This window comes from Petromyzon marinus, chromosome 22 (assembly GCF_048934315.1).
Source record: "Petromyzon marinus isolate PM22_M1 ecotype Great Lakes invasive population chromosome 22, UKy_Petmar_22M1.pri1.0, whole genome shotgun sequence".
NCBI lineage: Eukaryota > Metazoa > Chordata > Hyperoartia > Petromyzontiformes > Petromyzontidae > Petromyzon > Petromyzon marinus.
The window spans coordinates 18,422,400-18,447,184 of NC_133688.1; the positions used below are offsets into that span (position 1 = coordinate 18,422,400).

Below are 24,785 nucleotides of genomic sequence, written 5' to 3' on the forward strand. Positions count from 1 at the left end.
TATCATCGTCATCGTCGTTATCATCGCCGTCGTCATCACCGTCGTCATCATCGTCATCGTTGTCGTCATCATCATCATCATCATCGTCGTCATCATCATCGTGATGACGACGATGATCATCGTCATCATCATCTTCGTCATCGTCATCGTCGTCATCATTATCGTCACCATCAGCGCACGGATTGAATCATGTGACTAACGAGCACCCCTCGCTCGGCCGCACACCTTTGAGTGACAGGGTTCGCTCACTCGCTCCGCATCACATTACCGGCGCTGCTGCGCTCGCCGCCTCTGATTAAACGCGCGAGTGCGCTTGCGCAGAGCAGGTCGCTGACGTGAAGATGACAAACCCCCCTACCTTCAACACCACCACCCTATCCCCGTCGTCTCTCTCTCTCGCGCGCGCATACATACACGCCGAGTCATCTCACGGGACCCACCCACCCGTTCCATCTCTCACACCCCACCACCACCACCCCCCTTCCACCACCACCACACCTCCTCCGACCTCTCACATCCTCGCTCCCCCTATCTCGCTCCATCGTGGAAACCGCACGCACGGACGCGTACAGTGCGCGCAGTTGCTCTTGACGATGGCTGTGCGGTTCCCGCGTTGAAAGACGCATTCAGGTGTGCGACGGAGAGTTGAAGAGAGAGAGAGAGAGAGAGCGCGAATGAGAAATTGAGAGAGAGGGAGGATACGGAACGAGAGTCATGCGGTTCCATCTTCTCCGACCCTGAATACGCACACACAGATAAATACACTCGCACCCACGGGCTACCAACACGAGGAGCCCTAAGGCGTGGCAATGTGAGCGACCGCGTGATTAGTAACAGGGGGTTGTGCGTACGGTAGCCTGCTCCTCTATAAAACACGTCGGCACCCATCGAGCGCCCCTCGCTATCACGGGGAATACGTCATCGGCTCCCCCGGTGAACACATTGCCGCTGCCAAGGCGAACGCACAAACATTAATTAAAAATAATTGCCGCATCCATTGCGGCGTTGTTGCGGCGTTGGCGCCGTCTGCTTAATGGCAGCCGAACGTCGTGAAGATGTTCGGGAATCATTGGCGAGCAGTCGCCACCGGCGTCCTTGCCGCGCGCTAAGCTGCTAATGTACAATGTGTGCGCAAGTGGAGCTCGCGTCGCGCTAATTCCCAATCAACATTTCCGATTGCGAGCTACACACAACTCGGATCCCAAACACGCGTGAACAGCATTCGCCTTAACACCTGCCTGCCTCTTGTTCGTCGAGTATTATTATTATTATTAGTGGTGGTAGTAGGACTAGCTTAGATTGATGCTGCGTTGTGTTGTTGTTGTTACGCATTGTTTGTCGTTAAGGCGCATTTTTGCGCTATCGCGTTGCTGGCATGGCAAGCTCGAGATGGATGTAGCCGGGTAGGGTTAAAGTCAGCGTGCCGAGAGAGAGAGCGCGAGAGAGAAGAGATAGGAAGAGAGGGGGTAGAGAGAGAGGGGGGGGGCAGAGAGAGAGGGGGGCAGAGAGGGGGGTAGAGAGAGGGGGGCAGAGAGGGGGGTAGAGAGAGAGAGGGAAGGGGTAAGGAGAGCAGAACGAGAAATCTTTTGTTAAACCTTTCATTTAAAAAGTGTGTGTGTGTGGGGGGGGTTACATAAAGCAAAGCATAAAAAAAACTAAATGATGAACGAAGCCAAGCGCCGACTACACCGAGCATCTTCTGTTTTCCTCTGATCGAAAAAAGAGAGAGAAGAAGAGCTAGAGAGAGAGAGAGAAATGGAGGAGGGGGAGAGAAGCGGGTAGGATTGGGGGAGGAAGGGTAGAGGAGATAAGAGAGAGAGAGAGCGAGCGAGCGGGAGGGAGCGAGAGAAGAGCGGGAGGGAGGGCGGGAATGGTGGTGGGGGGAGGCGTTGCTGCCTACGGGAGTAAGAGAGAGAGGGGAGGGAGAGAGACGGGGAGCGGTTAGGGAGAGGGAAAAGGGAGAGAGCAAAGCCCTGACGGAGGAGGAGGAGGGGAGCTCTCCCGTCAGTGCGCATGCCTGGGACTCTGCTGCTGCTTGAGAGCAGCAGATGAACGAAGCTCAGAGGAGGGAGAGAAAAAAAAATCGCCGTCCCGAGGTGGCCGGCGCGCATGCGCTTCGGCGTCTGATTGATGCCGTATTGTGCGGGCTGCGATCGCTTTGGATTCGCACCAGAGAGAGAGAGAGTGGGGATACGAGTTGTTACGTCGGTGCTGTAATACAAGAGTGGCTCGAATAAGAAATACAGCAACAACAAATCCACCTCGCTTTGAGAGGCCATTCTGGCTTGCGAGGCCAAATGCCCGGCTCGTAGAAGACAACGTGGTGTGTTGCTTTTTTTTGTGTGTGTGTGTGCGTTAATTACAGTTTTATTATTTTATTTCCTTATAGCTCGATCGCTCGCTCGCAGTAAAATTGGCGCAGCGTACGTATCCTTCAAAGCCACCCAAAAAGATCAGTCGAGTCCCTGGGTATCGGAATTCGATTTAGCGTTAACACACTGCAAGACGCGACTGGAAACTGTGAGTTCCCGTGCTCTGCTCGTACTCTGCTGCCGATCGATGTGTTTGCGGTAAAGATTTATTAGCCGTATTGGGCTATTGTGTTTTCAATCGGGCTACTTGCCGTCACGCTCCGTTTTCCATGTAATATTCAGCGCGCCCTAGGACCGAAGGAAACAAACAGGCACGAATATATTAGCCACCGCGAGTTGCTCATTCCTTCTCAATTCGTCCATCGCAAAGTGTTGGGTGCTGTCGCGGCTTTAGAGGAAGCGGACAGGGCCGCCTGATAGTCGACGCAGGGGCGATTTCGCGTAGCGGGGGAGCCTCTCTCTCTCTCTGCAGTTCTATCGTTCGGTAGCAGCAGCACTATCATCATCGTCATCTATCCGAATGAGTGCAGTAGGAGCAGCAGCAGCGATAGCTCCAGCCGACAGCCCGAACGCGTAGAACTTTGTAGCGGCCAGCTCGTGCTATATTGCGAGTTGCAGTCTCCATCTGTTCAAATATACATTCGTACATTCGTTCGCCGTCTCCCTCGCGGTCACAGCGCATCCTTGATCACTCGGCAGGTCATCTCGGCGGGAGAGACCGACGTGACATTCGCTTTTCTGTTTTTGTTTTGTTCGTGTGTTTGTTCCGCGTTGCCCTTACACGCGCACACTCTCACTCTCTCTCGCACACACACTCTCTCTCTCTCTCACTCTCCCACATGTCATGCGTCCGTGCTATTTATACGTTCATTTGTTTCGCCCGTTGCCCACGTCTCGTTGTGCCGCCGGCCCGGCTCTTGATTGCTAGCGAGATAGTAGTAGGGGGGGGGCTCGGTCAAGCGCTCTTGCGATAACCGCGCTGCGCTAAACAGCCCCACGCGCGACCCGAACGCGCGGTCCCCGCATCCTTCAACGAGCAATCGCGAGGCGACGCCAGAAGGTGGGGGGGGGGGGGGGTAAGGGCCAAGCGAAAAGAGCGAGACGAGAGAGGGCGATAGGAGAGAGGGAGATAGAGGGAAGATCACTGAGAGAGAGAGCGAGCGAGCGAGTGAGCGAGCGGCGAAGTGCGGAGCTTTCACAAAGCGACATTGTGCTGTTAATCTCCTGTGACCCGCCACGTACCGACGCTCTTCGAGCATCATTGAGAACGTCAAGTGAGACCTTTTGTAGATTTCCAGCTACGAAGAGAGCGCCTCCCGCTCCATCATCGTGACAGCGATCCTCAGGGCATGAAAGTGGACGCAATATCAGCAGCAGCAGCGACGGTAGCAGCTGCATCGTTCCAGTCGTATACCACCTCCGATGCGGGACCCAAGCTCCAGCAAAGGGCGCGGCTGACATGACTCTCACGTAAGCTGCTACCGGAGGAGGAGGGAGGAGGAAGAGAAGGCCGAGAGGTTCGGCGAAGGGAAATAGGGGGGAAGAGGGGGGCGGGGAGGGGGGTGGTGGTGCCAGAATTGGATCTGCTGAAGTTGCGTCTTCGAAGCTCCACTCTGCGAGAAGTGAAAGTTACCAAGTTTGTTTTTGGCGTTCCTCGTGGTCTGCCACCAACGCGCTCGTGTGACGGAGCGGCCGGGTTAGAGAGGAGAGAAGCTCTCCCATCAACCACAAGAGCCGCTTTTTTTTCAAATTTCACAAAAAAAAACTTACCAGTGCTACCACTTATTGCAATTCATCAAATCACAACATATCGATATAAACCAACGACATTTGGTCGCCAATTCATGGGCACTGTGTGATCATAACGTGGCGAGAAACATCGTCGTCATCGACCGCGATAGCCAAACGGGACTGACGAGGCGCGCCGGCGTCAGGGATTTGGGTCGTGGCATCGTGGACACGCAGCGAGACGCGACTTTGGTGGCATCGCTCCACCTGCCGCCTCCCTCGATCACCCGCCTACAACAGACACGCGCGCACACACACGACAACACGCGCACGCACGCACACACAACGGTGGCAACGCGAAGCCGAGACAACAAAGATATCGTGGCACACCGTCGTCACGATGACGAAGTCAGCGCGACCGCAGCTGACGGTGCTGCTCCTGTGCGTGACCTTGTGCGGCCACGTTGCGCGCCCGTCCTCCGAGGGGCTACCCCAGGCCTCCAGCCACGGTCTCAACGTCACCACGAACTCGACGGGCATCGGGGCATCGGTTCCCTTGCTCAAACTTGGGGTGGTACTCAGCACGATGGCCATGGTGACGAACTGGATGTCCCAAACCCTGCCCGGCCTCGTGGGCCTAAACCTCACAAAGTTGGCTGGCGCTTCGGATCCCGACATGGACAAGATCTCATCCGTGAGTCGCGCGCGCGTCTGTGTCTTTGTCTTTGTGTGTCTTTGCACTTGTGCCGTGCCGGGCTTCAAAGGCGCTCGCTTACAGCACTTGCCCCGATGGGATGTCAAAGGCTATACAGGGGGATCTTTGTCTTTGTGTCTGCACTTGAATCAATTTTCATAGATCTATCGATTCCGTTAATTGCTCGCGCGCTCCTTAATTGTGTTTTCTCTGGGCCCACCTGCTCGTCCGTGTGTGTCTGTCTGTACGCATCCGTACGTGTGTGTGGGATGTATATTGCTCCGTGCGGGCAACTGAACATTATGGATTCGTGGGGGATTTATAATTTGCGATGAAGTGTCTGCCATTCTCTTTGGCGCGCAACCATAATTGAAAAGTGCATTGATTCGGTACACTGTACATTGGAATAGGAAGATCTCTCTCTTCTCTCTCTCTCTCGAGCGAGCGAGCGCTAATGCAATTACCGGACACGTTTGATCGTGATTGGCACGTGGTGGTTCTGTCGTAATTACTACGGCCACTCTCTGCAGACGCGCGTCAACGACAAACTAAAGAACGCACGTGTGTGTGCGTGCGTGTAGTAGTGTAGCGCGTGAGTGGCTGTGTGTATGCGGTAAGGCACAAGCATCCACTCAGTCCACCAAGTATGCAAAGTGTCTAACAGCGGGTCAATGTTGTTCTGTTCGTATCGACCTCTGTGCCCGCCAGCTCATCGGCCGCATTGTAAGATTACATAAAAATAACGAAAATCATTAGTGGGGGTGCGGGGGTGGTGGAGAGGGTGGAGGAGTGATACAGTAACAGTGGCCGTGATGAGGTTGTGTGCATGGGAGGATGGGATTTGGCGTGCGACTGCCAGCGAGCGGCAGATCGAGGGAGGGACGGAGAAAGAGATAAGGGTGGGGGGAGCGAAGGAGAGAGGGGGAGAGGCAGGGAGAGAGGGAGGGATAGATGGAGCGGGATGAGAAGGCGGTGGATGGGCGGTAGGGGAGAAGAGCTCACCAATATGTCAGCGCGCTCATTCCGCTGGTTTATATGTGAGCAACTGAGAATCACACGGTCAGCAACACAAATCTCTCCCTGCATATGCCACGTGAGGGATGTGATGAGATCTGCATTCGGGGGACTCGGTGCTCGGGCGCGCTGCGCGGCCAAACAACGGGAGGAGCATCGAGCTCCATCTCGGCTGAGAGACCCAAAGGGTTGCTGCTGTGATGGAGCAGAGAGAGACACACAGCGGTCGCTACGTATTTTCAGCCCCCCCCCCAACCCCAACCCCAACCCCACCCACCCCCACCCCCCGAATACCAACCAGCATTGGAGCAAAGCTCCAGTTATATCGTGGGTTGTGTCATGAGACCCTGGGAAGGCATGTGATGAACACCAGACTACGATTGTTGTTATTGTTTTCATTATTTGTGTTACCACCATTCCGTTTGTAACCCCCCCCCCCCGTCCATCGTTTTATTATTATTGTTGTTTTAAAAAGATGCAAAAATAGGTCACCCTAATGTATACACCATACACATGGGTGCATAAGCCACACTGCGTGCAAATCTAGGCATTCGAATGCACGTTAATAATGAATGCTCGCGTGTCATAATAAAGCCGCTGTATTGATCTGCGCAGCTTCGCTCATGAGTTCCGGCAAGAATTTAAAGTTTCTGAGGAATTGTTTTTTTGTTTGTTAATTAAGGAATGAAAAGAGCAAAGGGTTGGCGAGCTAGAGAACACGTGTCGGTAGAAATCACGGTGACATTTTCGTTGCGTCGTCAAATAGCTCATCGTATTTATTCAGGTCCCATTACATTCGCGGCGTTCCGCGCTGGGTTAAAAGGGGGCTCAACATCCTTTTTTTGTGCTCGCCGGGGCACACGGTCTTTAATGAGCCGTTCAAGAGATTGCTAATGGACTGTGAATCACATTAAAAAAAAAATCCGCACTCCATTTGACTCCGCAAGGCGCGACGCGTGAGGTTGACGCACTGGCTAATGTTAACCCTTGACGAGCTGCGATCTCTCTCTCTCAGTCTGTCTCTCTCTCTCTCTCAGTCTGTCTCTCTCTCTCTCACTTGCAAAGAGAAGGCATGATTGCCCACTCGACCGCCCGCCTGCCGTTGTGTCTTCTGGTGTACGTGCGGGCAACTAGGAATTGTGATCGTGCTGCTTGGCACCGTTACGCGGCCCACAGAGGAAGGGGAGCCCTACATTCATTTTCAATTTAATTTTGAAGCCTGCAGCGAGGTGCCAGATATCGTGGTGGTTGTGGTGGTTGGTAGTCGTGGTGCTGGTACGTGACGAGCGGTAGTGTCGCGGTTAGCCCTAGGCTGCGCTACAAACATAACGACCCGAGTTCGAGTCCTGCTTGCAGCGCAAGGCCAGTGACGAGTATGTGACCCTGGTACTGGGCCTCCCCTAGATCGACTCAACCTTAAATGAGTACCAGGTTTGCGATTGTGTAAACATCGCCACTAGGGAGGCAAAGGCGGCCGTGCGTGGTGCTGGCCACCCATCCCCTCGTGTGTCGTTCCGGACTTCATAGGTGCATGCCAACAGCACTTGCCCTTACAGGCTGTTAAGGCTATATGGGGGGATCTTTGCTTTTGTTTTATTATCGGATGTACGTGCGTCTGACACGTGCGTATGGCACGATATGCACACAACGCATACCGCAATGTGGTCTTTTTAAGAGAGTCGGTCAGTTAAATTGTCCAGCAGTGGTTTGACCATAGCTGCTGCTGTTGCTGATGATGATGGTGGTGGTGGTGATAATAATGAAGATGGTCCGTTCCACAGGAATGGAATCACAACTGTAGGATACGACACGCGGCATTTCACGCAGTCTGTAACGCCAGCCTCACTGAAGCTGTTCGTAGGGCTTTGTTGTACTTCGTATGATGCGCAGCAGATTAATGTGATGCATGGAAGAATCCCATTCCTTTGTCTCATCTTATACACCCACGGTCCACTGTGCTCGTAATTTCTCTTAGGGCCAGAATTTATCCTATAGGTTGTGTCCTCTTTGCGGTCGCCCTTGCCAAAAAATACACCTGCATTTTCATCTGTCCGGTCAAATGAAGGATACCACTGCTACTACTAATACGACGGTACGGTGGTAATTCACGTGATATCCAGATATAAATATAACTTACGAGGTCAAAACTTTTAACAATACAATGGAAGTGTGCCATGCGCACACCTTTCGCTGCTGTTTTAAACACTAACTTTGTTGGCATCAAAGGGCGTAGTCTATCAAACGGCGAAATCATTATCTCACACCAGTGACATTTACCAGCATTCATTAGTACCGGTTTTTTTTCGTGACTCAGCTCAATAACGTTTTTGTTAATCCAGAAATTATTCGTGAATATCTGCTAATTTGTGACAGAGTGAAACAAATGAATGGGAAGATGTTGTTAGCGGGCACCTATGAATGTTGGAGTGCATTGATGTGGGGAAGGGGTGGATAAATTTGTATATCCAGTCCTGATGTTCCACGCAGTATACTCGGTGCAGTAATTTTGTGCTGAAACAACCTGGGGGTGGCCCACAACTGATTCAAATTCAAATTGATATGGGTTTTGAGCGTGGCCAGACATTAAAACTCCAAAAAGACAAAGACACGTACAGATACGCGCGCAACACGTGGACACAGAACAAAGACAATGATCCCCCATATAGCGTTAGCAGACTGTCAGAGGTAAATGCAGTTAGCGAGCACATCTGAAGGCTGGCACGCTACACGAAGGGATTGATAGCCAATACCACGCCCGCTCGCCTTTATCTTCCTTGTGCCGATATTTACACACCGCACTAGGTGCTAATTTGAGGCTGAGTCGACCTAGGGGAGGCCCAGGACCGATTCAGATAATCGCCACTTGTGTTGGCCGTGACCAGGAATCCAACCCGTCTCGCTGGGTTCGTAGCGCAGTGCGCTAACCGCTACACCGCCGCTCTCCGCTGGACACGCAACACCAATGCGCGCACACACACTCATTATACACAGACGGTCACATGGATGTGCTCACTTACTCAATCGCACGTACACCGAGACACACGCTCACGTGCACACGGCGGCGTGAAACACAATCACACACGCACGCAGAGGTGCGCGCACACAGACACACTCGGTGACACCAACACACTCACACACATGCACACAGACACACTCAGTGACACTCACACACATGCACACACACACACTCAGTGACACCAACACACTCACACACTCAGTGACACCAACACACTCACACACATGCACACACACACTCAGTGATACCAACACACTCACACACATGCACACACACTCAGTGACACCAACACACTCACACAGATGCACACACACACACTCAGTGACACCAACACACTCACACACACGCACACACACACTCAGTGACACCAACACACTCACACACATGCACACACACACACTCAGTGACACCAACACACTCACACACATGCACACACACACACTCAGTGACACCAACACACTCACACACTCAGTGACACCAACACACTCACACACATGCACACACACACTCAGTGATAGCAACACACTCACACACATGCACACACACACACTCAGTGACACCAACACACTCACACACATGCACACACACACTCAGTGACACCAACACACACACATGCACCCACACACACTCAGTGACACCAACACTCACACACATGCACACACACACACTCAGTGACACCAACACACTCACACATACACACACACTCAGTGACACCATCACACACACATGCACACACGCACACTCAGTGACACCAACACACACACATGCACACACACACTCAGTGACACCAACACACGCACACACATGCACACACACGCACAAATGAACACTGTGCCTCCCCTGGCGCGAACTGTCACATCAGATAACCAAAGTACAAAATCACAGCTCGCAACATTAACAATTTAGGGAATCCTGACTAATACGTTGTCACTGGAACTCGCAGTGTGGTGCACTTAAACAGTTCAGAGGTCTGCTCGCAGCTTCTTCAAAGGTGCACATTGTCACTTGGGCTGTACATCAGCTCATCGAGCAACCCTTACCAAAGAGTTGGGATTTTAAGTGAAATCTGGCAGCCTTCGGGACTGACAGCTAACTTGACTTGTTTACAAAACAAGTCAAGTAAGTATGTTGAACTTCTTTCGCACCGTACGTAGCCAACCGTACTGATCGGAGGTGCGGGGGAAGGACAAGAAACTTAAAAGCAAAAAGCAGTTATAAAATAAATTAGTGTTCAACCTCGATTTTAAAGTGCATAGCAAGTCACCACATCGTATCGGAGCTCCAAAGTTATTCGTGAGATGCTACAGATACCGCCGTTGGGGTTTTAAATTAAATTTAAAACGCTTCATTAATTGCGCACCGACACATAAAAACAAACCTGGAAACTTTTTTGGTGGGGAGGGGGGTGGGAATGATTAAAACCCATTATTTATTTTTAATTTCCATTTATAATAAATTCGTTTTTCACACATAATCTCTGCTCGTGGAAATGATTCACGTTGCAACTGTTGTCACTAATTGCTGCAATGCTCTCCACGTCACCGAACGTTCGCTTAAAAAAGAAAACCTCCCAACACATTTGCAGTTATATATTTAAATATAGTACTTTATACATTTAAACATTTCTACATATATTAAATACAATATAATTGGATAACATTTTGGCATTTCGTCCTTCTGGGCTGACACATTAGCCCGTTATATTTGTCCGCACGAGGACAGCGCCAATAATGAATGTGGGTAACGTTCCATTGATTTCTCTCCGCCTCTACGCCGCCGCCAACTTGGGCCGTATGGTCAACCCCTCGACGCTTCGCTCGCTCGCTCGCGTCCGAGCTGCGGAATCCTTCTCGACCCCGCCATTCCAAAAGCCCCCTTGTCGTCCGGAGAGACACCGCCCCCATCCCCCCACCCTCTCCTCTCCGTTAGCTGATTACATCCTTGCTTTGGGTACGAGACTAGGGTTGTTGTTTTTTTTACTTATTTTGCTAATGACGACGGTGCCGGAGTAGGTTCGAGCATTTTCCCCCCAATTGGACGAAGCTGCTCTCGCAGGGCCCTGAATATTTGATGAAAAACATGTGCAGGCCACACAACAAGGGGGGCTTTGTTGTTGTTGTTGTTGTTGCTGCTGCTCAACTCCTGTCTAACCACAGCCCTATCGATGTGCCGATGCCGCTGATGCGGCTGTTGTCGTTATTTTTGCTGTTATTGTTGTCGATGATATTGTTGTTATCGTTGTTGTCGTTATTGTTGTTGCTATTGTTGTCGATAATGTTATTGTTGTTATCGTTATTGTCGCTGTTATTGTTGTTATCGTTGTTGTCATTATTGTTGTTGCTATTGTTGTCGATAATGTTATTGTTGTTATCGTTATTGTTGCTATTATTGTTGTTATCGTTGTTGTCGTTGTTATTGTTGTTGTTATCGTTGTTGTCGTTGTTTCTGTGCGCGCTTCGCAACGCGCCACCGGCGTTGCAGTCGCAAATGGAGCGCCAAACAAATGCAAATTTTAATCTCTCTTCTCTTCTGAGAACGTTCCTCAACGTCCGTACGTAGCGTGTTGAACTTCTTTCGCACCGTACGTAGCCAACCGCGCCAATCGGAGGTGCGGGGGAAGGACAACAACACTAAACGCACAAAGCCGTTGTCAAGAAATGAGTTTTAAATCTGGATTCTAAAAGTTGCTGAGCTCCCAGTTGTTTCCAAACATCGGAAGGAAGAGCGTTCCAGATGGCCGTGGACGATGGTTATTGGCACACCCTACGGCATTAGCAACGCACGCTTACGTTATCCTGACGTTGGGGGAGGGGGGTGAAGGGAAACTTCTGATATAAGCACAGCTGGCCTACGCTCGCAAGGAAAGGAGGTACAAGTGTAGCCCTGCAATTAATTGCTCACACAACTGCTGGTGGAAATGTCTCCAATGGAGGGAGCTCTATGTACGTACGTATGTATTTGAACTTCTTTCGCGCCGTCCGTAGCCAACCACGCGCTAATCGGAGGTGTGGAAGAGACTCTGAAGAGCAGGCGTGGACAACCTCTAACAGGCCAAGTGACAAAATGTGTCCACAAGCTCCGCAATGAGCCAAGTGTATGTATATATAAGTGTATATCATGACAGTTTTCTGCACAGCACGGGAGACATTCATGATCTCGTTGCTACTACAGTGATAGCACGCTCTACGTTATGCCCCTTCGGTAGAGCCGCACGTGGTGGATTAAAAGAGCCGCATGCGGCTCGCGAGACGCCATGTGGCCACCGCTGTGATTCTCGAGAGTCCCTCCAGGGAGGGTATTTTTCACCTCCTCGCCCACCTTGGCCAGACAACTTGGCAGAGGTGGCAGTGCCCACGCTCTTCCACAAACGGGCCGTGCTGCTTCTTCTTGTTTTTCTTCCGTACGGCGGATGCCGATGCAGTGCAACAACATCTACAATTTCACATTCAGGTGGCCATGCCAGATAACCACGCCAGGAGCGGCGGAGTGTACGATCTGTTCTGGATAACCGCAGTCGCACGCTACCGGAGAGTTTTCAATGTTCCATGTGTGCATCAGGTATCCGCATCTTGCCATGGTTTGCGCCGTGGGTGCGGTTTTAGGGTGGACCATGATCTTCGTGGAAGATCAAACCCAGGGATGGCCTGCGTTTGGCTCTTGCAGGGGCCATGCTTATATCCAGCATCTACTGTCACACTGCAGAGACACTCAGGACGAACTGAACACAAGCTCTCTCGGCCTCATCCAGGCGAGCAGCTGGCCACATTTTGTTCTCGACGAGCGATAACATTTCCTCCACACACTTTCAGTTATTTTGAGCCGAGTGGTCTGGATAATGCCGAGGAGCTTTTGCTACGCGCGATGCGCACCGCCGTGCCGTTGAACCCACTTGTTTCCAGCCTGCAGACATTTTGCGCGAGCGTCGATGGAGTCTCCCGTCATTTTAACAGACTCAAACGATCGGGAAATTAGCGTGCAACTGGTAGGGGGGACGGGGGGGGGGGGGACAAATCGGTGAATGCGAATGGATTACGAATGGTTCGGATGCAAATCTGTCTCGCAGTTGAAGCTATTTCTATTTTTATTCGACCAGGTGAGGCCCACTGAGCTCTTTTTCAGATGCGACCTGACCACAAATGATTGCCAAATCAAAAGACACTCATCACGCGTAAATGTATAGCAGCCAAATTACTCTAAACGCACGTTGCTTCTAAATGTTGGAGGGTCAAAAACTGGAGGACCCGGAGAAAAAATCCACGCGAAGCACAGGCAAACCACGCAAACTCTAAATATACAGGCACCAGGATCGGGCTCAAACCCACGACCTCTTGTATGCCGGGCGAGGTAGTTAACATCTCGCCACCGCGGTGCCTGCCTGGAAATAAACATGCCCCCGCCCCCACCTCTTCCGAGACAGCTATCCCTCGCGGAAGAGTAGGCAAAAACATCCTCGCATAGGCAATTCCGCCAGCAGCGACGCGAGCCAGCAATTTCCCGGATGGCGGTTTTGAAAGATCACGCGCCCCGCGCACACACACACACACACACGCGCCCCGCGCACACACACACACACGCGCCCCGCGCACACACACACACACACGCACGCGCCCCGCGCACACACACACACGCACGCGCCCCGCGCACACACACACACGCGCCCCGCTCACGCACACACACACACGCGCCCCGCTCACACACACACACGCACGCGCCCCGCTCACACACACACACGCGCCCCGCGCACACACACACACACACGCGCCCCGCGCACACACACACACACACGCGCCCCGCGCACACACACACACACACGCGCCCCGCGCACACACACACACGCACGCGCCCCGCGCACACACACACACGCGCCCCGCTCACGCACACACACGCGCCCCGCTCACACACACACACGCGCCCCGCTCACACACACACACACACGCGCCCCGCTCACACACACACACGCGCCCCGCGCACACCCGGCTGACCGATGGACCAAACCACGTTCGCTCGGCCTGTGCGCCCCCCTCCGCGCCCCCCTCCGCGCACACCCCCACCCCCCCCCTTCCTTCTCCCCGCCTGCAGGGCTTCATACCGAACCCGGACGAGGGCTGGCAGGTGTTCACCTCGGCCCAGGACGCGGACGGGAAGTGCGTGTGCACAGTGGTGGCGCCGCAACAGAGCGTGTGCTCGCGGGACGCTCGCTCCCGCCAGCTTCGCCAGCTGCTTGAGAAGGTACGTGTCGTGGGGGGGCGGCGGGGCGGACGGTGCCACTTAGCGGCACGGGTGGCGCATCTGTCAATCAAACATCGGGTCCGAGGGCAGCTGCGTAGCCGTCGATGTTGCAGGTGGTGCAACTGTACCAGGGGCCCCTGGGTGCCGGAGGAACCCAGTTAGGTGAGGACAGAGCCGGGGTTGGGGGGGGGGATGATGCCCGTTTTATATTTTTTGCGCCGGGGCCGATGCCAACGGCGCCCCACGCCGCTGGTCCAGGACACCTGTGCCGTGCGCAGCGTGCGCTCGCTTTGCAATTATAATTGCAAAGCGCGTAACCTTGACGACGGACGGACGGACGGGCCGAGGGTTATATTGCGCTCGATGGCAGCAGGAGCAGCGGCGGCAGCGGCAGCGGCAGACCGTCTCAAATTTAACCGCCGGGTATATCGTGCGCGTTGGGGGTGGGGGGAGTACAAGGTCGGAAACCCCACGCTCACAGGGGAGCACTTCTCATTCAGGTGCCGTGTCCCTCCTTCTCTCTCTCGGCGGAGGCTCTGCCGAGCATTTTGTGGGTGATGTCACCTGTAGTGTCTTGGAGCGAACTCACACCGGACCCGCGCCGCTTCCAACTCCCCGCTCCGCCTCGTGGTGAAAGAAGGGAAAAAAAACGACCCCGAGAATCCCCCCGCCTGGTCTGTCATCGCTTTCAAAATAATTGCATGGAACCTGCCCATGCTTTGCTGTTGTCGTCGTCGTCGTTTGGCTTTCGCTCATTCGAAAACCAAACGTGGGGGGGGGGGGGGAGAGGAGCGGAGAAGAGCAGAGACGAGGTGAACGTGGAAGAGCTAAGGGGAAGAAGCAGGGCCATTCGAGGGTCAATGAAAGCGCGTCCCAGCGTGCGCGCTCCGTGCGCCCGTACATGCGTGCCGAGCCGCCACCCCCGCTCAATCCCGCGCTGCCCACGTGGCTGCGCACGATGGATGGATTCATTTCCCTTCGTATAATTGAGCCGGCGGGTACTCAGTGGCCAGAGTTCGAACCGACGGGCGTGCCGCCGGTATTGGCTCGTGACTCTCGTTGCCATTATCGTCGTCGTCATCATCGCCGCCATGCGCACCGGGGCCCCAACGTAGTACATGCGCGTGTACCCGCGTGCATGCGTGCGTGCATGCGTCCGTGCCTTTTAATTAACGTAAAACAATGAAGACAAGGTGCGTTTCGGTAAAGCTAATGGCCTCCGAATGTTGTTGTTGTCGTTTGCGCATAAATTCAGATCGTATCAAGCGAATAAAAAAAATAACGCTTTACGTTCACAAACAAATGGGGAGCAGAAGGTCAACGGACTGCAGAGGTTACCATCAGGACAACGAATGTAGAAGAATAAAAAAAAACACAGATTCATAAAAAGATGGGATTTCATTTGCTCGTTAAAAATATCATAATGGTGTAACGATTTAGCCTGCAAACAGCAGTAATTTCTGCAGCAGATGAGCAAATCCAGGGTCACACAAAAGGGCACAATTCTCCACCCCACGCCAAGAGCCTCCCTCCCACCGCCGCCGTGTTCCCAGAGCCACACTAACACCTGCCACTGGCAAAAAACGTGTCGGGTGTAATGGGGAATAACCGCATCGGGCAGAACACCTACGCAATGAAATCTCGCAATTGGTGTTGGCTATTGGAGGCCTTGCCAGTGATGGGATGGCATTTTTTCTTAATGCATTTTAACACTTTTTATATGCGAGTGTGTATTTGCCCTATATATGTACACACACACACATAAAAAACAGACAAAGATTCCCCGTATAGCCTAAACAAATTGTCGGGGTAAGTGCTGCTAATGAGCAGCACCGATTAAGGCTGACACGGAACACGAGGGGGTAGGAGAGGCCCAGGACAGTTCAAATATAGTCGCCGCTGGTGTTGGCCGTGAGCGGGATTCAAGCTCGGGTCGCCGGTTTCATAGCCCAGCGTTTTAACCGCTGCGCTCCCGCTCCCCATAATACATATATATCTATACACACACACGTTCTACTTTGAACATGCATATCTTACATATGCCGAGCAAACATTAATTATTCGTATTATAATACAGCGATTTTTACCCTCCATGAGCAGGCCGATCCGCAGCGACACAGAAACCTACTGATTGCATTTTCTCGCAGACCGTTAAACAAATGCTGCGGATGACGGAGCCAATGATGGCGGCGCAAATAATTTATTCACCGCTGTTGAGCATAAAAACCACCACCATATTTTATCTGACAACACCTGTCGCCGTAATTATAATAACCATCTCCGGTGGGCATCGCCGCCACACCACCCGTCAGGCCACTTGGAGGTGGCGCGTGTGGATGTTGAGCGAGGGATGTGGCGGCTGTTGGGCTCGCGCTGTCGATGCATTGTCGCTTTCGCCAAACACATCTGACAAGCTACGCGAGATTTCATTTTTTTGTATTTAATTACCACAATTACAAAGGTTTGATCGCGTTGAGAAACGTGGGTATTATATTATTAGCGTCACTGTGCCGCTGTTATATTCATTAGCCGGCGTTTTAAATCATTTGCAAACGTGAAGCGATGTGTCAATTAATCCTAAAAGTAAAAATAATGGCCTATCCTTCGCCTTCGTGTAAGGTGTTTTTTTTGGTCTGAGCGACCGCCACTGCTCCTGCCCATAGCAACGACAACAACAACAACAACCAGCCCGGTGTTATTATCGATTAGGAACAACAGGATACATACAAATATATGCCATATATAGTACAGGATGTACACACACACACACAATGCGTAGATGACATACGAACCAACTATATTGACAGAAGCACAATGATGACATATATATGCGGCGCTTTTTTTTTAATCCACTGACGGTCGATGGATTGCCCACACCGTCGCGTAACAATGGGATGTGTTTGACCATACTTCACCGTAAATGCTAGGTGAGGGTTGATGACGGTGGAGGGGCTCAAGACCAGGTCAAACATCACTTGCCACTCATGCCAGCCATGACCAGGGAAATCGAACTCTGATCACCAACTTTCTGCACCACCGCACCGCCCTAACGCGGGACAATGTATTCGTACCTACATGCGTCTTTTGGGCAGTATTAAGATGATAAAAATAATGGGCTTCACCCTATTTCTGGTCATAATACGGGAGGTGTTAAAATGTTCAAACACCAAATAGATAGCTATAATTACGAGGCATCAAGTTTGCATTAACCACACATGCTTGTGGTGAAACATGCTTGTGGGGAAACATGCTTGTGGTGACACATGCAAGCAAATTATGCTTTGATAATGTACGCATTGTCCTTTATAACTGATTGGCCTACACCAGAGACAGCTTCTTCATGACTTTGTCTCACAGATGCTATGGATCGAAGAAGGCTAAAATGTAAACAGCACAAGGACAATGCAAACGCTCAAGAAATTGCTTTTAAATTTGGATTGAAAACGCATTTCTTTATAACTGTTTTTTTGTGTTTAGTTTGTTGTCCTTCCCCCGCGCCTACAATTTGCACGGTTGGCTGTGTACAGCAAAAAAATAAATTCAACGTGCAGTTTGTTATCCTGTAACGTGGCCGCATTATGGAAAAATCTCATTATAATCAATAATATAGGCTAAAGCACAGTCCGCAATAAAACGTGAGATGCGTAGGTTAGCATCTAGAAGCATCCAGCAGCTTCCCAATGCCTTGTGTGATGCCACGCTGAGGCAGCCGTACAGCCGCTTATTCCTACTCGTGTGACGTAGTTCCGTTCACTCGATCGCGTTAAACCCAATTTGCGTCCGTGTTATAACAAAAAGTGTTCCTCTAATGCATTCGTCCCGTCGTATCCAATTCGCGTTGTGAAAACCACGCGCTCCAGGAGAACAAACTGTACACACGTGCATTAATATCGCGGGCTTTATAACGCCTCGGCGTTTGCATCGACCTTTGCGCTTCCACGAGAAGGTTTCCTCCCCCACGGCTATCACCGAAATGACAACCGACGCGGGGCCAACGACATCCCCTCTCACAGGTGCAGAACATCTCGCAGTCCATGGCCGTCCTCGATCTGCGCACACAGCGAGACATCAAGTACATCGAGGGCATCGAGAAGCAGATGAACGCCCTCGACAAGATGTTCCAGGAGGCCAAGGAGGACCGCAAGGATCTGCTGGCTCGGCACTTTCAGGTACGCCTGGCGGAAAGCAATGCATAGGGAGGGGGGGAAGTGGGGGGTGAATTTAAAAAAAAGCATCTCAACATTCACTTTCTTTTTAACAACATGCAAACAAAAAAATCGTTTTGACAATGTCGTGCACGTTTGACAATGTTGTGAATGTAGCGACCGCTGATTTGGCTGCAGGGATTCACACCATCCATTTACGTACAGAATATTCACCATCAGTTACGCTTTATCCACTGCTGGACGAATGTCTGCTGACGCCATCGCACGTAATCCCATGATGCCACAAATCCATCCCACTCCTGCGCGTGAGCTGATTTTTGCCACTACATTAATTACCTCGCCTGGTATGCCGGTGGTCCTGGGTTCGATCCCACCCCTGATGCCTGATGTATATTTGGAGTTTGCGTGTCTCTCTCCCCGCGGTCGAGTGGATTTTTCTCCGGGTCCTCTGGTTTTTTTTTCTCCACATGTAGAAACATACATTTAGAGTATTTGGTTGCTCATAAAATTCCACGTGATAAACCACTTCGTTGAGCTATCGCTTGCTCAGTGGGCCTTAGCTGGTAAAATAAAAAGTTTAGTTTTAGATGAAGCCCACCTCGAAATACTCTTACGGATTGCTTCTCTTAGGTATGTATGTTGAACATATTTCGCACCGTACGTATCCAACCGAGCTAATTGGAGATGCAGAAGGGCAATTGGTGCAAAATGTGGCCATTGTATATTATGTTTCCTTTTTCAGGCCACAATTGTATCGATGAATGTGTTGAGTTTTGTTTCACTATGTTTGCTTGTGCATCACTGCCAATGCCAAAATGATTTACACCGCAAGGTGGTCAGAGGCTGGGAGAAAAGCGCACCGGAGAGCCGTAGGCAGTATTTGGTTAGATTTAGTCGTAGACCTTAAACGCATTTACGTCTGTATCTCGATCGTTTTTTTGTCCGCACATTTATTAAACTCGATCTCCAACGCAAGCTCGTGACCTCTAGCTGGGACGCGCATTTTTTTTTTAATCGCAAGAAAGTTTCGGTTTGAAATTAAATTAAATAGAGATTCAACAATCCCCGAAAATAGCAAACGACAAGGATTTGCGAGTTACAGCACGTCAAGTGCGCTGGGTGAGACGTTGCCTTTGCTAAGACACGACCAGGCGAGTGGGGGCATTGCCCGTTAATAATTAGCTTAACATAACGAAGAGACTAAATTCCTTACGGCCGCTATATTTGACGTATATATATTTTAAAGAGCAACGGGGGCCTGCGCAATTTTATCCTAGTCGCCACCGAAATCCATTTTTCACGGCCATTAAAGTTCAGCGAAAATGACAAAAGGCTCCCGCAAAAGCCGAAACAAAAACTAAACCGTCAAAGGCTGCAAGGACGACAGGGGAGCAACGTCCTTTGTACCCGCGCCGCTCGGCTTCCTTGCTGTGAGGTGCCCTTCGATAGAGGGCGGCACCGCTGTGGGTCGGGGAGCAGCCCTTTGCAAACCGCCGTCAGCTGCGTTCGTGAGAGGCGGACAAAATGCCGTTCGGTAATTTAGCAATTGGTCATTGTTGGGGGCAAGCGCTGCTGGTGAGCACCTACGAAGGCTGGCACGGCACACGAGGGGGTCGGAGAGGCCCAGGACCGGTTCAAATAATCGTCACTGGGGGCGGGTGTGCAAAGACCACGCCCGGCCGCTTTTGTCTCCCCTAGTGGTGATGTTTATAATACCGCACCAGGTACTTATTTGAGGCCGAGTCGACGTAGGGGAGGCCCAGGGCTGGATCAGATAACCATCACCGATGTTGGCCGTGAGCGGGAATCAAATTCGGGGTGCCGTGTTCGTTGCGCAGTGTGCAAACGGCTACCCCACCGCTCCCCAGAACACGACCACTAACAGCACGCACACACACGCACAGTGGCCTATGCCCTTAATAATGATACATTTAATTTGTGAGCGCTTTTCTGAATACTCAAAGACACTTTACATAAAATCATAAAAGCAGCAAAAACAACATCAAATGGTAAAAACACTCAAAACACATCAAACTTAGCTAAACATTAAAAGCAATTTTAAAAAGGTGAGTTTTAGTCAATGATTTGAACGCTGAAAGGTCGGTGCAGTCACGGATTTGTTTTGGGAGAGAGTTCCAAAGTGAGGGGGCAGCTATAGAGAAGGCTCTGTCGCCCCTTCAGTATAAACGTGCAATTACTGCAAATGTATCGACAATGTACGGCGAGCATTATCAGCGAACCCGCTGCACTAACAAGCACATGTGAAGGGATGGCGTGGGAAGGAAGGCCTTAATCCAGAAGTGGCTCGACAAAGGGCTGCAAAAGTGTAACATTTGAATGATCGGAGACAGCCGCTGAGCTACGGAGGTCTGTGCGTCTCTATGTCTGTCCAGGGCCCTCTTGTGAGAGTCCGCGGATCTCTGGGTAGACTGAAGCTGTAAGTATTCTGCAAAGCTGATGGATGTAAATAGTGTGCCTTTGTGCCGTCATAATGGGACAACTCGGAGCTTCTCACTCACTGCCGACAAACTCCAAAAACTCCATTCTGCCATCTCGCTCACCGATCCATTCCTCCTCTCTCCCCTCACCATCGCCCTAGGAGCTGAAGGAGAAGATGGACGAGCTGGTGCCGCTGATCCCCGTGCTGGAGCAGTACAAGGCCGACACGCGGCTCATAGAGCAGTTCAAGGCGGAGCTCAACAACCTGTCGGTGGTGCTGGGCAGCATCCAGGACGAGATCGGTGGCAACGAGTTCGAGAGCCTGCAGCGGCGGGTGCTGGACCTCGAGTCGAGGCTCCACAGCTGCATGCAGAAGATAGGTGAGTGGCACACAGACCAGGGCCTTTTGGGGTTTTTTCTTCACTGCACAACCGGACCGTGCCGAGGCCAGTTGTTTTTTTCCACTCCTGGGAAGCCAGAGCCGTGACGTCGTGAGCGGCCGAACGCGCGGAAGACCGGCAACGACGCGAGTTCAATATCAACGACTCGATGCCACGGGGCAACGGCGATGATCGACTGTGCCTCCCCAGCCGTGCCCCACCCCCCACCCCACCCCCCCCCCCCCCGTGTGCCTGCTCGCCTCCCCCCCCCCGAGCCACATTCAGGCATATCGCGGGAGAACAACGTCTAACCGTTTAGTTCTGCATCAGCTCGGCAAAATAGCCAGTTGGAAACAATAAATCACCCGCAGCATGAGAGTCCCGCGTGGTGGCTCGGCTCGGATGTGCCGGTGGAAATGGGGTAAAAGATCCTCCGTCGGGCTTCGCTGCTTTTTTTTTAACTTTACCAGGTAAGGCCCACTGAGTTTCATAGCTCTTTCTCAGAAGCAAACTGGCCCACAAACGATAGCCCGACGAAGTGGCTTATCGTGTGGAAATGAAGAGCAGCCAAACACGTGATGTTGATTCTCAATGTGGAGGGAAAAACCCGGAGGGCCCGGAGAAAAATCCACGCGGCCACGGGGAGAAGAAGCAAACTCCGAATATACAGCAGACGTCGAGGTAGGTAACATCTCGCCACGGTGGCGCCCCTTACACAGACCAAAGGGACAGGTGCTTTTAGCGAGCGCCTGTTGAAGCTGCACGGCACGTGAGGCGGTGGTGTGGCCGAAACAATGCTTTTGTCTTCGTGGGACCGTTTTAGCAGGTAAGGGACCAGTTTATATATTGGCCATGTTGGTCTCGAGCAGGAATCGAACTCGAGTTGTCCGACTTCGCCACTTTCATCACGAAATCGCCGTGGCAGCCTTTCCATCTTCATGATTGCTTCTAATAATTTCTATTAAACATTTTGTTAGTTAATGAAGGCCTTGGTTTGTGGGACCTTAGATGGCTGCATTAGTTTATAATCAATCGAATGCCTTTCCACGGTCTACAACACGCAGGCATAATTGCATTTGAAATTAATGCGTTTTTTTTAACGTCCGATTGAGGGTATGCGTGTGGTTAATTATAGATTTTTAAAAATCCCTTCTATACTCAGCTTGCTCACACCGTTAGAAGACCTCTAAATTGTCCATTATTCAATTACATTATGGATCTTCGTGTACACTTTATTTACATACCATCGGAAGCTAATGAGTGTAATTATTTAAATGTTTCATCTACGCTGAATGGAATAATGATTGGAGCGTCATGCCACAGCTGAGGTGTTTGTTTAGTCATTCAACGAGTTCAAAGACACGGGAGGGAAATTACCGTTGGGTTGAGAAGTCTGTATTCCTAAGGTGGAGATTGAAGGCGGATTAAGACCTAATTCATGACGTAAAGAGGCAAATGAGAGAAGGATGAGCAGTTTTTTCCAAGGTGAATGTGAAAATAAGCAAAAAAAATGTACTTGCCAATGTGTCAGCATGAGGTTATCAATCAGCGCACATGACCCTTCATAGGGTATCAGTAGCAAAGCATATAAGCAGACGAGAGCACCTCCTTCGTATATCTGTCGTGCTACGTAAAAATAAAATACATCCAAGTAACGTTGTCACGTCCCATCAAATCACACACAGCCTTTGGGGAGTGCATTGTTTCCAGCAGCACCTGTTCAACGCAAGTAACCTCCGTGACGGTTTCAACATTCGGCGTCTCGTCAGTGGGAGTCAGGCTTCGTTGAACCGGTGCTGGTTGAACTGCCAGATGTTCATCGGCAAGGCTAGAGAGGGTTAGATATAATTTTCATCGCTGTGCATAATATGAGTAACAAAATCAACAAGCACATAGTAAGCCTATTTCACACATCTGATCCTTTGCATCAAGAATATAACATATCTTTTTTATTAGACTTCCCCCTCAGCTGGGATTGCATTATTTCAGCGGCGTATATATGGCAATCCGAGGCGTCGACACTGACAAAAGAACATGGAACAAACTTTGTCAATCAATGGAGAGAGAGAGAGAGAGGAACGCTTGGAATCATAATGGGCAAGAGAAACGGACTGAATCTATGGACATGCGGCAACAATAGTTAGCGACGTGGCAACCAAAATGCAGGAGATTGACTGGGCTTGGGCAGGACATGTCGCTTGAAGGGGATCACAGCCGATGGTGAGAGAATGGCAGCCAGGGCAGGGGACACTGCGGGAAACTTTTTTTAAAAAAACTATTTGTTGTTATTTCATCAGATAAGACCCACTGAGCTATATAGCTGTTTTCTTTTTTTAGAAGCGGCCTGGCCACAAATTATAGCTCAACAATGTGGTTTTTCACGTGGAAACTTACAGCGACCAAATACTCTCAACACATGTCGATTCTAAATGTGGAGGGGAAAAAGCGGAGGACACGGAGAAAAGTTCACACGACCACGGGGGGAGAGACACGCAAACTCCAAATCTACAGCAGGCGTCAGGGTCGGGATCGAACCCTTGACCTCCTGGATACCGGGCGAGGTAGTAAACATCTCGCCACCACGGCACCCTCAAGATCAGCTCATGTGCAGAAGCGGGATGGATTGTGGCATTGTGGAACCACGTGTGATGGCGTCGATGTCTGGAGGCATTCATCCAGCAGTGGATAGAGTGTGACTGATGATGAATATTCCGTACGCAATTGGATGGCGTGAATCCCCGCAGCCAATAAGCAATCACGACAATCACGACATTGTCGCGATCAAATTGCATCGCTAAATTCCAACGACGATTCATTTAATTTATCGGTGGGAGGGAATTATATCAGCTCAGTTATGGTAATCAGGCATTTATTCATCACGTGCTAATTACCAACCACGGGTCTCAAATGTGCAGCCATCAGGAACACCTTTGCAAGTGCATTTGTAAGACATCAGACACACTGTTTGAAAATAGAAACACCAGGTAAAAAGAAGAAGAAAACACCATAAAATCAATTAACAGAAACATTTAAAGACATATTATAATACTTTTAATTATCATGATAATTAATTTCCAGCGCCTTATAAATCCATGCTGGATAAGATCCTCCCCCACCCTGTGTTGGGTTAAAATGAAGGCCATGAGGTATCCTACTACTAAGCATTCTACCAAGGACAACAAAGATGAGCCCCCCCCCCCCACACCATACAGGTCCTGTGGGGGGTGTTTGACCATACTTCACCATGCCGGTCAGTGTGGATTTAGTGGGGGAAGGGGATGGGTGCCCAGCACCGTTTCGGAGAGAATTTGCCACCAATGCTTGGTTGTGGATTCTAATCGAACTTCGTTCATTGATGTTTGTAGTCCAGGTGCGTTAACCGCTGTGCCACACACTCTTCCCCCGTAGCGGAGCGGTACAACAAAGCAAATAAATGTTTCACACCGAGGCTTTCACGATCGCCAACGATGCCGGATATAATCTCCAGCGAAACTAACAAAAAAAACGTTCAAAAAACTAAAATTGTGCTCGATTTTGAACGTGACATTTGCCTGCTGATACAGCAAATCAATCGGCACATTTTGCCTAGCAACAACTTTATATATTTAGCTCTGTCGGGTGGTGGAGGGTTATGACTCTAATTGACGTTATACCTCCACGGATCTATCTAAACCGAAAAAAAATTAATTACGTATCAAAGCAAAACATGAGGCCTGTAAAAACGATTTTGTTGAATTATACATGCAG

The 24,785-nt window shown here is 50.8% G+C and overlaps 1 protein-coding gene across 2 annotated transcripts in view; it reads left to right on the forward strand.

Annotated features, from left to right (window-relative positions):
- Positions 1-24,785, forward strand: part of LOC116944879 (noelin-like) — a 77,959-nt gene that overhangs the window by 36,953 nt on the left and 16,221 nt on the right. Inside the window, exons 1-4 of one of the 2 annotated variants that reach the window (XM_032958735.2) lie at positions 1,945-4,794; positions 13,904-14,053; positions 18,067-18,222; positions 20,819-21,038. In XM_032958735.2, coding sequence (XP_032814626.1) covers positions 4,501-4,794; positions 13,904-14,053; positions 18,067-18,222; positions 20,819-21,038 — 820 coding nt within the window. In that variant the 5' untranslated portion in view covers positions 1,945-4,500. Of the gene's footprint in view, positions 1-1,944; positions 4,795-13,903; positions 14,054-18,066; positions 18,223-20,818; positions 21,039-24,785 lie in introns of those variants that run through there. The other variant, XM_032958736.2, reaches the window with a different exon arrangement.